The sequence below is a fragment of the Phyllostomus hastatus genome, unplaced genomic scaffold (assembly GCF_019186645.2).
Source record: "Phyllostomus hastatus isolate PE091 unplaced genomic scaffold, TTU_PhHast_1.1 phas_contig_477, whole genome shotgun sequence".
NCBI lineage: Eukaryota > Metazoa > Chordata > Mammalia > Chiroptera > Phyllostomidae > Phyllostomus > Phyllostomus hastatus.
Window position 1 is genome coordinate 1,996,738 of NW_025333889.1, and position 12,225 is coordinate 2,008,962.

The 12,225-nt window shown below is 63.0% G+C and overlaps 1 protein-coding gene across 10 annotated transcripts in view; it reads left to right on the plus strand.

The window, feature by feature from the left end:
* COL6A3 (collagen type VI alpha 3 chain) overlaps positions 1-12,225 on the plus strand; it is a 70,526-nt gene that overhangs the window by 22,398 nt on the left and 35,903 nt on the right. For 7 of the 10 annotated variants that reach the window (XM_045845610.1, XM_045845616.1, XM_045845609.1 and 4 more), the window contains 6 exons: positions 293-880; positions 2,515-3,114; positions 4,355-4,939; positions 6,297-6,893; positions 8,865-9,479; positions 11,077-11,691. In XM_045845610.1, the coding sequence (XP_045701566.1) occupies positions 293-880; positions 2,515-3,114; positions 4,355-4,939; positions 6,297-6,893; positions 8,865-9,479; positions 11,077-11,691 (3,600 nt within the window). The remainder of the gene's footprint in view (positions 1-292; positions 881-2,514; positions 3,115-4,354; positions 4,940-6,296; positions 6,894-8,864; positions 9,480-11,076; positions 11,692-12,225) is intronic. The other 3 variants (XM_045845612.1, XM_045845617.1, XM_045845619.1) reach the window with 1 other exon arrangement.

The window sequence follows — 12,225 nt, forward strand, 5'->3', positions numbered from 1 at the left end:
CCCGTGGCCCCCTTTGGCGCTTGCTGACTTTTTCAGTGACAGCTCGCTGGCCAGCCGGGGGCTGGGAAACCGCATCCGTTCGGTAATAAAGGGCCGAATGGGTGGGGACGGCGGGGGAGCCCGCGCTGCCATCCCGGTAGGGGAGGATGGTGCTCGTGTGCGGGTGACAACGGGCCCCCCGCGGGCCTCGGGTTAGCCAGAGCCGGAGGGGACGCTCTGTCGTCCGCGCGGAGCCGCGGTTGCCCGCCGTGGTCAGACCGCCCCACTCACCCTCTCGCGTTGCCGCCCACAGTGGTCGAGGTCAACAAGCGGGACATCGTGTTCCTGGTGGACGGCTCCTCGGCGCTGCCCACGGCCAGCTTCAACGCCATCCGAGACTTCATCTTCAGAGTCATCCAGAGGCTGGAGGTCGGGCCAGATCTCATCCAGGTGTCAGTGGCTCAGTTCGCGGACACCGTGAACCCCGAGTTTCACTTCAGCACCTACACCACCAAGAAGGAGGTGGCTGCGGCCGTGCGGAGGATGAAACCCCTCGGAGGCTCCGCACTGTACATGGGCTCCGCTCTGGACTTTGTCCGGAACAACCTGTTCACCAGTGGGGCCGGCCACCGGGCCGCCGAGGGCGTCCCGAAGCTCCTGGTGCTGATAACGGGCGGGAAGTCTCTGGACGACGTCAGCGGGCCGGCCCAGGAGCTGAAGAGGGACAGTATCCTGTGCTTCGCCGTGGGCAGCAGGGCGGCCGACCAGGCTGAGCTGGCGGACATGGCCTTCGACACGTCCTTGGTGTTCACCCCGGCCGAGTTCCAGGTCGCGCCCCTGCAGGGCATGCTGCCCAGCCTGCTGGCACCGCTCAAGACAGTCTCCGGGACCACCACCGAAGGTACTCGAGGGGGGATTGGGGGTGGGGGGGGCCCATGCAGAGCCTTTGGGCGACACGGCAGAGGGACGTTTTACGTGTGCCAGTTAGGAGACAATCCGTAAGTGGAGGAGGCGGGTGCGACAGATGGCACTGATGTCCTGTTTCTGCTGCTGGCCCTGAGCGGGGACCTGGGGGACTTCCCAGGCATGCCATGCAACTTCGGGTCCTGAGACGCCACAGGAGACGTCACGGTGCGCCTTCCGGGCCCGTCAGAGAAGAGCTCCGTGGCTTCAGCCGTAGGGTCGGGGCCCGACTGTCTCTGAAGCTTCTAGCGGAGGGGTCCCCTCTCGGTTCCTGTGCCTTGTCAGGTCCCAGCGCTCTGTGTCTGCTGGGGACCCCTGTCCAGCCTCCTTTTCCCCTCCCGCCCCAACCCCGGGACGGAGCCTGGACCTTCCCCTCCTGAGCGGAGCGGACAGCCCAGCCTGTTCCTCAGGGACCCGGGCAGACGCTGACCCGCTGTCCCCCCCTCTACGGGATGTCCTGTGGGAAGCACAGGGAACCCGTGGGCGTGAGCAGAAAACCCAGCGGCTGTTCCAAGCCCTCAGGTGGTGCGGCTGTCGGTGGGAAGTTGTTGAAACAACGCCCAGGCAGTCCCCGAGCTGATGCACAAGTGGGCCTCGCCCGCCGTCCTCCCTGAAGACGGATTTCCCGGGGGCCGGCTCTCTGCCTCAGGAGCCCCCCTCCCCCGAGAGGGTCTGTGCTTGGCCCCAGTTGCGTGAATGTGCGCTTTCTCCTCTGTCTCTCTGTCTCTCTCTCCCCACCCCCCGCCTCCCTCATGCTCCTGAAAACCCCAATCCACACCCTCACAGCCAAAGTACAGTTTGGCAGAACATAGGATAAAGTTAGTTGCTAGGTTTAAATTTTCTAAGATGCCAGGGGACAGTTGGGAAAGAATTTTTTAAAAGGCATGGACTTGGATGCGGGGGGTGGGGTGGGGGGGACTCCTGTTGGAGAATCACACCTTTGACCCTTCATGGGTGCAGCCTCAGCCAAACCCCGCAAGGGACTCTTTTCGCTCTCCCGTGTTCCCGTGATCCGGGGTTCCCATGATCCCATGCTCTCGCTCCAGAGGGATTCCCCCGCGCGCCCTGTTAACAAAGGAGAAGAGCACGAAGGGACGCGTGGGTGCCCCTAGGACAGCTCGAGATGAGAACAGACTGGTCTTATGAAGCATCTTTAGTCCTACGGAAGTCGTGTTCTGGGGTGAACTCAGGGGACCCTGGCTGTGTCTGCGCCCCGGGACACGGGCGAGGCCGAGCTCCCTGGCGCCCTTGCAGAATCCACCCGCAGGGAAGGGGGCTCCGCTTCAAGGCTCCGCCCCTTCCTGTCGGCCGGAAACGCTGTGCCTTTGGCGTCGCGTCTCCCCGTGAGCCAGCTTGGCCTCTCCTGCGCATGTCCACGCGCCTCGCACACCGGCCCCGGTGGGGGGCGCGGGCAGCCCTCTGCCACGTGCCCCGAGCCGGCCGTGCTTCGCCTCCCCGGTGTGTCTCAGCGTCCTGCGTGTTGGTTGGCATGCGTGCCCGCGGCCGGCACACATGGGCAACCCCCGTGGGCGTGTGTCTCTGTCTCACGTTGTCCTCTGTGCTTCACTGCAGTTCACGCAAACCAAAGGGATCTCCTCTTCCTTTTGGACGGATCGCTCGGCGTCGGACACAGCAACTTCCCCTACGTGCGAGACTTTGTCATGAACGTAGTTAACAGCCTTGATGTTGGAGGCGACAGGATTCGCGTGGGTGTAGTGCAATTTAGTGACGCTCCGGTGACGGAGTTCTCCCTAAACACGTACCAGACCAAGGCTGACGTGCTCGCGCACCTGCGGCAGCTGCAGCTGCAGGGGGGGTCGGGCCGGAACCTGGGCTCCGCCCTGCGCTACGTGCGCGCGCACCACTTCACCGAGGCCGGCGGCAGCAGGATCCGCGCGCACGTCCCGCAGCTGCTGCTCCTGCTTGCGGCCGGCCGGTCCGAGGACTCCTACCTGCACGCCGCCAATGCGCTGGCCCGCGAGGGCATCCTGACCTTTTGTGTGGGAACCGAGCAGGTGGATAAGGCCGAGCTCGAGCAGATCGCTTTTAACCCGAGCCTGGTGTATCTCGTGGACGATTTCAGCTCCCTGCCGGCCCTGCCCCAGCAGCTGATTCAGCCCCTAACCACGTATGTCAGTGGGGGTGTGGAGGAAGTCCCGCTGGTCCAGCCAGGTAAAGCTCCCCCGCTGCGCCGGGCTCCCTCCCCCCGCCCCTCCCCGGCGGGCAGGCGGCCCAGCTCGAACTCCAGAGCGTGGGGACCTGTAGGAATTCGATGGACTCCCTTTGGTCGAAGCATTTTGAATGGGGGCTGGAGAGGTGGCAGTGCGCTCTCTGTCTGAAGGGTGCTCACGAGTGGCAGCAAGGGTGGGAATTCGGCTGGTGCTCCTCGCCCCTCGCCCCACCCTTCATCAGAAGCTGCTTGCCCCACCGATGCCGGCCATCTGCATTCTGGGGTGCACATAGAGGTGGAAGTTGAGAGGTGCCAGCAGACAGAGACGGGTCCCCCTCCCCCATGAGGACGCCCTGGGGTCAATGGGAAGTCTCAGTTCTTTCCCTTAGGCGACATTTTTTATGTGCACAATCTGCTGTATCTGGGCCAGAGGCTGCGGCTTTCTGCGACGGTAACAGAGTTTCCAGAGGCAGCCCGGCCCGGGGTTCTTCCTGCAGAGGAACACGGGGGAGGCAGAGGGGTGCCGAGTGGTCCAGCTGCTGATGTCTCGCAGACGAAGGGTGGGGGGCGGGCAGGTTGAGCCCACTGAAGCGCACCAGAGAATCCTAGGGAGCATTCGCATGGCTCGGTGGGGCTCCGTCAGGGGTCGCCACTCTTGTTTTGATGTCTAAATACAGCAGATTGGGGCGCAGTGACCCACAGAGCAGTGATGGGCACTGTTCTGGGTGCTGACCTATACCCTCCAACTGGATGAAACGGTGATCCCGTGAGAACAGACAGGTGCGTGTCACTTGCCCTCAGGCAGTGACAACGCCCGCCTTTGTCACGAGAGGCAGATCGGCTTTTAAGAAAAAGGACAATGAGGGCCCCGAGTTCAAGCGTTCAGTGTACAATCCGGAAACACTGTCCGTGGTAGAGCGGTTGCCCCCTGAGGCCAGAGCGTGACCCCCCGGGCCCCCCCGTTGGTTGCTCAGGGGAGGGGATGCAGGGCCAGCTGGAGTAGACCCGTCTGGTTCTTCTAGTCCTTCGCCTGTACTCGCTTCCTGTGAAGGGAGGGCCGGAGTAACTCGGGCGTTTTAATGACGGCTGTGGGGGGCGGGGCGGGCTTTGTCTTCCCTCGCCGGCACGGTGGTCTTCAGATGCCTTGTGCGATGCCCACGGCCAGACTCGCGTGCGGCCGGGCTGAAGCCCATCCCCGCTCTGGAACCTCACTCACTGTGCCCTCACCTCCTTGTTTCGCAGAAAGCAAGAGAGACATCCTCTTCCTCTTTGACGGCTCCGCCAATGTCCTGGGCCAGCTGCAACCCGTCCGTGACTTCCTCTACAAGATCATCGACGAGCTGGACGTGAGGCCGGAGGGGACCCGCGTGGCCGTGGCTCAGTACAGCGACGACGTGCGGGTGGACTCGCGCTTCGACCAGCACCAGAATAAGCCCGAGATCCTGAACCTGGTGAAGCGGATGAAGTTCAAGACCGGCAAGCCCCTCAACGTGGGCTACGCCCTGGACTACGCCGCCAGATACATCTTTGTGGAGTCCGCCGGGAGCCGCATCGAGGAGGGCGTGCCTCAGCTCCTGGTGCTGCTGGTGGCGGGGAAGTCGTCCGATCGCGTGGAAGAGGCGGCGCGGGTTCTGAAAGGCAGGGGGGTGGTGATTTTCGCGCTGCAGGCCAAGAACGCAGACCCCGCCCAGCTGGAGCTGATAGTGCTGTCGCCCGCCTTCATCCTGGCTGCCGAGTCGCTCCCCAAGATCGGCAACCTTCAGCCCCACGTGGTGAATCTCTTACAAACAGTGCCGGTCGGGCCGACAGCACCAGTGCCAGCACCAGGTATGGCCCGGAGACTCCGGCTGCTTCCGCAGCTCAGTTCTGCAGTGCGGGAGTGATGGTGGGTGGGTGGCCGGCTGTGGGCCGTTGGAGGGAAGCCCCACGGGTGTCTGGGGAAGTGGGAAAATAACAGGCGGTCTCTGCAGGAACGACGAGATAGGGCTTTTCTTTCCCCGCTTGGACTCTCTGGCTGCTCTTGGAGGCGAAACAGGAGCGGTTATTTTTAGGGACATGAGAGTCTTTCACAGTAAGACGCATGCTAAAGATCTAGACATATTTGTGGTTGGAAACCCTTTGAAGAAAGACGACTTTACTATATGCATAATAGAAGCCACATGGCATGGTTACACTGTAGCTAAAGGGCTCTCCATGTTCCTGCTCCCCCGAGTCCTGTTGCGAGGGGTGTGCCCCCGAGTTAGAATTCCTTCGCTCCGTTCACCAGCAGCCCACGGCGTGATGGGAGGCGGGCGCAGTTCCCGCCACAGACACTGCAGGAAGCATTTCTCACCGACAGTCCCACGCCTTTGTGTTTGACCGCCTTCCAGCTGCTGATCCCAGTGCAGTGAAAAGGGTCATTCATTTCACGGGGGATCCTTTCGATGGGACCCCGGGGACCGGGCGTTCCCCTGGTGACTGTGGGTGGGGGACTGTGACCCAGACGTCTGGGTCGCATTTACCCCCCCCAACGGATCCGGGGCGGCTTGCAGCGAATTATCTACGGCCGCTTGCCTGCAACGGGGCGACGGTCCCGCAGGCTGTGCCCACCCTCTCTCCCCGGCCCCTGGCGTGTGTTTCTTCCCGAGCCAGCCTCTGTGCCTCTGAGCGTTGGCAGGGCTGCCCGGGCCTGGGGCGGCTGGTACACCCGCCCCGCCCCCCTCTGCCAGGGCTGCTGCAGCAAATTGCCGCACATGGGGTGGCTTTAAACCAAAGGGAATTCGTTATCTCACGGTCGTAGGGGTCAGAAATGCAGACTGAGAGTCGCTGGGCTAACGTCAAGGTGTCCAGTAAGACCGCATTCCTCCTGGAGGCTCCCCGGGGTTGTCCCTTCCCCCACCTTCTCAGTTTCCAGAGGAGCCTGCAGCCTTTGGCTAGCGGGCCCTTCCTCCACCTTCCCAGCAGCAGCAACACAGTATCTCCTTGCTCCCGGGACTTCTGCCCCCACCCCCTCGCTTGTCCCTCCGGCCCGATCCCCTCCCCCCACCGTCTCCCTCTTATAAGGACATCCCCTAAGTCACGCTCTGCTCTGGGGATTCAAAAGCGGACATTTCTGTGGGGCCGTTCTTCGGCCCATCACAAGTGGCCCAAGGCCGTCCCTCTGGTGTCCCGTCCGAGTCACACGGCTGTCTTCCTGCTGTTCCAGAGGCGAAGGACGTGGTGTTCCTGCTCGATGGCTCGGATGGGGTCCGGAGAGGCTTCTCCCTGCTGAAGGATTTGGTCCAGCGGGTGGTGGAGAGCCTCGACGTGGGCCCCGACCGCATGCGTGTGGCCGTGGTGCAGTACAGCGACCGCACCAGGCCCGAGTTCTACCTCAACTCCTACATGGACCAGCAGAGCGTGGTCAGCGCCGTCCGCGGCCTGGCCCTGCTCGGGGGGCCGGCCCCCAACACCGGCGCCGCCCTGGACTTCGTCCTCAGGAACATCCTGATCCGCTCGGCTGGGAGCAGGATCGAGGAAGGCGTCCCCCAGCTCCTGGTCATTCTCACGGCCGACAGGTCGGGAGACGATGTGAGCGGCCCCTCCGCGGACCTGGAGAGGGCCAGGGTGGTGCCCGTCGGCATTGGCATCGGCAACGCCGACATCAGGGAGATGCGGACCATCTCCTACATCCCCGACTTTGCCGTGACCGTCCCCACCTTCGGGGAGCTGGCAAACGTACAGCAGCAGCTGTACGGGAAGATCCGGCTCAGTAAAGAAGAGCTGATCCGGTTGAAGGAAACTGTTATTTCAACAACGCCAGGTAAGGCCAGGCCACCCTTCCTTAAAGCAGCCGGGGCGGCTTGCGGGGACTGTGGGCTGCAAAGTGTTCTCAGCGTGTGTCCCCTGCCACGCAGGGTGGGGACTGCCACTCCAGGAAGGAGAGGAGTCACGTGTGTTTGGTCTCAGGGGCTGGCAGTGGCAGAGGCTTGGGGAGGTGCTAAGGTTCACGTTTAAAGTCGGACAGAGGGGCGTGTGCCTCGCCCGCGGGGTAGGCGGCCCTAGCCCAGCAGGGAGGCTTTCGCGTGGGGGCCCCCAGGGCCGGGCTGCCTCCTCGGCGACCGCAGTTCAGGGCCCTCTCAGCTGTCCCCAGCAGGCCCAGCTGGCAGCCTTCCGTGACCAGGGCCCTGGTCGGACCCCAGGCGCGGTGTCAAGCTGTGGAGCACAGCCTCTGAAATACTGGTTTCTCCAGAGCCGGAGTGTGACGACGGCTTTTGAATTTGCTTAGTGCCGAGAAGTGTCCTAACTGGCAGGACGGCCGCCCGGCCGTCTCCGTTGCCGAAGTGTATCCCAGACCCTGCTTCCCGTGCGCTCCCCCAGGCCTGGCGACGAGACACTGGCAGGCGGTGGGAGCCCGGCCAGCCGCCGGGAAGGAAGGGGCCTGGGCGGGGGTGGTCACAAGGGGGACGGGCAGCTGCGTCTTCTCCTGGTGGCCCACCTGCTCCAGAACGCTGTCTGCATCCGCGCAGCGTGGAGCGGGGTGTGGGTGGGGGGCGGGAAGGGAGGAGAAACAGCCAGGGAGAAAAGTCAGATGCAGGACACAGAGCCTTGGGGAGAGTGAGGGAGGCGAGGGGTCGGCTTCCCCTGGCGGGTGTGCAGGGCAGAGGGCAGACCGGCCCCCAGGCTTCCGGGGCACGTTCCCGAGGGCTTGTCATCAGACAGACGTGGGAGCCTGTGAGACGCACAGAGGGAAAGAGGTGCCGGCTAATCGGGGCGCTTTGCGAACCTCCAGTACGGTGGCTGGCAGCGTTTGCAACTCCCTTCCCGCAGGGGCCCTCCCACGCACGCCCTGAGGCTGTGTGGCCAGCCTCCCGAGTGTGCCCTTGGGGACTGCCCTCGCGGCGAATGGGCCGCTGCTTTACCTGCAGCGCGAGCCCGCACTCCTACGGCAACAAGGCTCCAGCCCCGCCCCCAGCCACACCCCGCCCAGCTTCCGCTAGGCCCCGCCCTCTCAGCCGGCTACCTGGTGCGGGCTCCTCTGGAATCCCAGTTCCCTGGCCAGCGTCAGGGATTGGAGAAGAGCTTCCGGAAGCACCACGTGGTTTCTCCCAGCACTGGCGTCCTTGCCTCAGCTCCGCCCCCTCCCCCTTGACCCCGCCCCCTCCCCTGTCTGCTCCGGGCTCTCCTCCCACCCACGCTGGGGCGTCCTCCCTCCCGATCGCCCGTTCTTCCCACGCATGGGGAGGGCGACGTTCTCCCTGCTGCAAACGCATTGCTTTCTTTCTGGCTTAGACACTCCCTCCCAATGAATGCCCCGTGCCCCGTCCCGTGGTGCCTCAGCCCCCATTCAGATCCCACCCCCTCCACATCTCCTCTCTGAACCCCCTGTCTGCCCTCCCCCAACGCCGCTGCACACAGGGTGCTCCTCCCCAGGGCCCTCCGTCTGACCAAACCCAATAGTCGGTTGTCAGGTGCCTTCTGGCTTGACCCACCCGCAGCATCTGTCGCAGCGGAGGTCCCCTCCTTGCTGAGTACCATCCCCACGCCACCGACACGTGGCTCTGCGTGGCCAGTCTCTGCCTCCTTCGCAGTGACCCCGCCCCAGCCTTGCCGGTTCCTGTCCTCTTCCCGACTTTTAATCACGTGGCCGGGATGCAGGCGTTTCAGCCGAAGCCGTTAGAGTCAGGACACTTTGCCCGTTATGTGGTGGTTCCGCGACAGGCCGGGAGGTGGTCGGCTCGTGCTAAGAATCAGGTGCCGGTGAAAGCGGAAACCCCCGATGTCGTACGTTTAGTCCCAGATGCTGGCAGCAAGAAGGACGTGGTCTTCCTCATCGACGGGTCCCTGCGCGCCGGCCCCGAGTTCCAGTACATCCGCACGCTCATGGAGAGGCTGGTGGACTCCCTGGACGTGGGCTTCGACACCACCAGGGTGGCGGTCATCCAGTTCGGCGAGGAGCAGCCCAAGGTGGAGTTCCTGCTCAACGCCTACTCCAGCAAGGAGGAGGTGCGGAACGCGGTCCGGCAGCTGCGGCCCCGGGGCGGGAGGCGGGTCGACATCGGCAGCGCCCTGGATTTCGTGTCCAAGAGCATCTTCAAGAGGCCCCTGGGGAGCCGGATCGAAGAAGGCGTCCCTCAGTTCCTGGTCCTCATCTCGGCCGGGCAATCCGGGGACGAGATGGACGACTCGGCAGTAGAGCTGAAGCGCTCCGGCGTGGCGCCCATCACCGTGGCCCGGAACATGGACCCGCGGGAGCTGGTGAAGATCTCCCTGAGCCCCGAGTACGTGTTCTCGGTGAGCACCTTCCGGGAGCTGCCCCGCCTGGAGCAGAAGCTGCTGACGCCCATCACGACCCTGACCTCCCAGCAGATCCGGCAGCTGCTGGCCAGCATCCCCAGTCCTCCGCCAGGTGAGCGGGGTGCTCGCTGTGGCTGTCTGTCTCGGGGGTGGGGGGGGGCGCGGTGTCGATAAGCGACAAGGAGCGGGCTCAGAGATCCACGGTGCTCATGGTGAGTGCCGTGGGAACGCAGGCGCGCCGGTGGGCCTCGCGCTCTGTGCAGGCGGGAGGCGGGCCGTGGGACGCCGCCGGGCTGGGGAGGGCTTCTGCTGGGACCCGAGCTCGTGGCAGGTGAGTCTGCGGAAGGCTCCGGGAAATGGGCCTTGGCCCCGATAAGACGCCGTCAAGAGAGGGAAGTAACCCCAACGCGAGTGGGTGCCTTGGAGCCGCTCAGGGCTGCGGCCGCCGGGCGCGTCGAAGCCCCGGTCGCTCCCCTCGGCCGGGACAGAGGGCCGTTTGGTTATTTTTGTCTTCTCTTCGTCCACGTCCACGCGTGGCGATGGCCGCGTGACCTCCTTTTTGTCTTGATGCCTCGTGGTCACCACGTGGCTTCTCCCGACGCTGGGGCCCCCCTGCGGTCTTTGCGACCCGCGGGAGAGCCCGGGGTCTGCTGTGTGTGCGGGGCGGCACCTCTCCCTCTCTCAGCGTGACCGGCTCAGGGGCTCCGCTGCTCCCACCGCCGGCAGCCCGGTGACGTGAGAGCCGAAAGGTTGAGCTTGACGAGCGGAATCTTATGAGCCGTGTAACGCATGGCATCTAAAAAAATACCCAGAATTCTAACTAAGAGGAAAGCAGGACTTTCGGATTCATTTTTTTTAGTTAAAAAGTGGGCTCCTGGAAAGATCTAGGAGAAGGAACATTGAAAGTAAAAACTTGGTATACATGTTGGAGACACGGGAGCCAAAGACACCCACTGACGGCAGCAGCGGGGGCGGGGGCCACAGCCACCCTTTGGGAGACGGAGGGTGTCGTCTGGGCGGCCAGCAGCTAAGGAGAGGGCCTTTGCCCTCAGCGGGACCCCTCTTCTTGTGCCACAGGGATGGTGGTCTGGGGACCTCTGTGCTTTCTGGTGGGGACCGTGCACGATTCTGTAGGTTACGGTTCGGTTCCCAGGATCTGTTTCTAAGTATCGCTTTGATTTTTCAAATCAGTTGTAACCCGGACCACAAAGCCGAAATTAAAATTGAGTCAGCTCAGAAAATGTTGGAGAACTTAAAATATTTCAAGACGTGGCCACCGTTTGGGTGCATAAGGCCCGATTTTAATGATTATTTTAAAAAAGAAGACCCAAGCTATAAACACATGGGACTAGGGTTATAGTTTTAATCTTTTTTAAAAAAGATTTTATTTATTTTTTAGAGAGGGAAGGGAGGGAGAGAGAGAGAGAGAGAGAGAGAGAGAGAGAGAGAGAGAGAGAAACATCAGTGTGCGGTTGCTAGGGGTCATGGCCTGCACCCTAGGCATGTGTCCTGACTGAGAATCGAACCTGCGATGCCTGGTTTGCAGCCCATGCTCAATCCACTGAGCTACGCCAGCCAGGGCTACAGTTTTAATCTTAATGCTGGGTGCAATAGGCCACCAAGCCCAGGCTGAAACGCCGAGGGCAGACACAGGGGCACGCGGCCGCCTGCCCCGTGCCGAGCCCCCCTCTGCTCCCTCCCGTCCGCAGCTCTGGAGAGCGACGCAGCCGACGTGGTCTTCCTGGTGGACAGCTCGGAGGGCGTGCAGCCCGAGGGCATTGCGCACATCCGGGACTTCATCATCAAGATCGTCCGGAGACTCAACGTGGGCCCCAACAAAGTGAGGGTCGGGCTCGTGCAGTTCAGCAACGAGGTCTTCCCCGAGTTCTACCTGAAGACCCACAAGTCCCCGGCCGCCGTGATCAGCGCCATACGCCGCCTGGGGTTCCGGGGCGGGTCCCCGCTCAACACGGGCAAAGCTCTGGAGTTCGTGGCGAGGAATCTCTTCGTCAAGTCCGCCGGGAGCCGGATAGAGGACGGGGTGCCCCAGCACCTGGTCCTGTTTCTGGGCGGCAAGTCCCAGGATGACGTGTCCAGGTTTGCCCAGGTGATCCGCTCCTCGGGGATCGTGAGTTTAGGGGTGGGGAGCCGCCACGTGGACAGGACGGAGCTGCAGACCATCACCGACAACCCCAGACTGGTCTTCACCGTGCAAGAGTTCAGAGACCTCCCCAACCTGGAAGACAGGGTCATGAGCGCTGTGGGGCCCTCTGGGGTCACGCCGGCCCCTCCGGGGGTGCCGATGACGCCCCCGCCACGGACAGGTAAGAGCAGTGGGACCCGCGACTGTGGGGTGGGGTGCAGACTTTTTTTTCAATTGAAAAATGTCATTAGCATTCATTTGAGTGATTTTCATCTCATAGGGTTGTTGCTCCAGATAATATTAGCAATTAAATACTGGAATAACAATTTAGTTGAAATTGTAGAAGGAAACATATCCCAGAAAGCCAAGGGTTACTGATCTCCTGCCCCCTTCCCCCACCCTTGAGATGTCCACGGGCTTCCCCGAGGTTAAGGTAGCTGAGAGGCGCCCGCAGGTGCACTGAGGGGTGACCACCGGTATTGGGTCTCGGGGACAGGGCGGCCTCAGGGCAGCCGGCCAGCCCACGACCCGCTCTGCTCTGGTCTGGACCGCCTGGCGGAGTTAGGAGGTGACCCCAAATGCCCCTGATTTTCAGCAGTGTCCCACCAAGCTCTCAGCATGCGGGCAGGCGGCCCTCCAAAGGTGTGTGGGGTCTGCTTCCTGTTCTGCGAGCGGTCCCTGCCGGCCTGCCCTTGCTGTGCCTCCAGCACGTGTC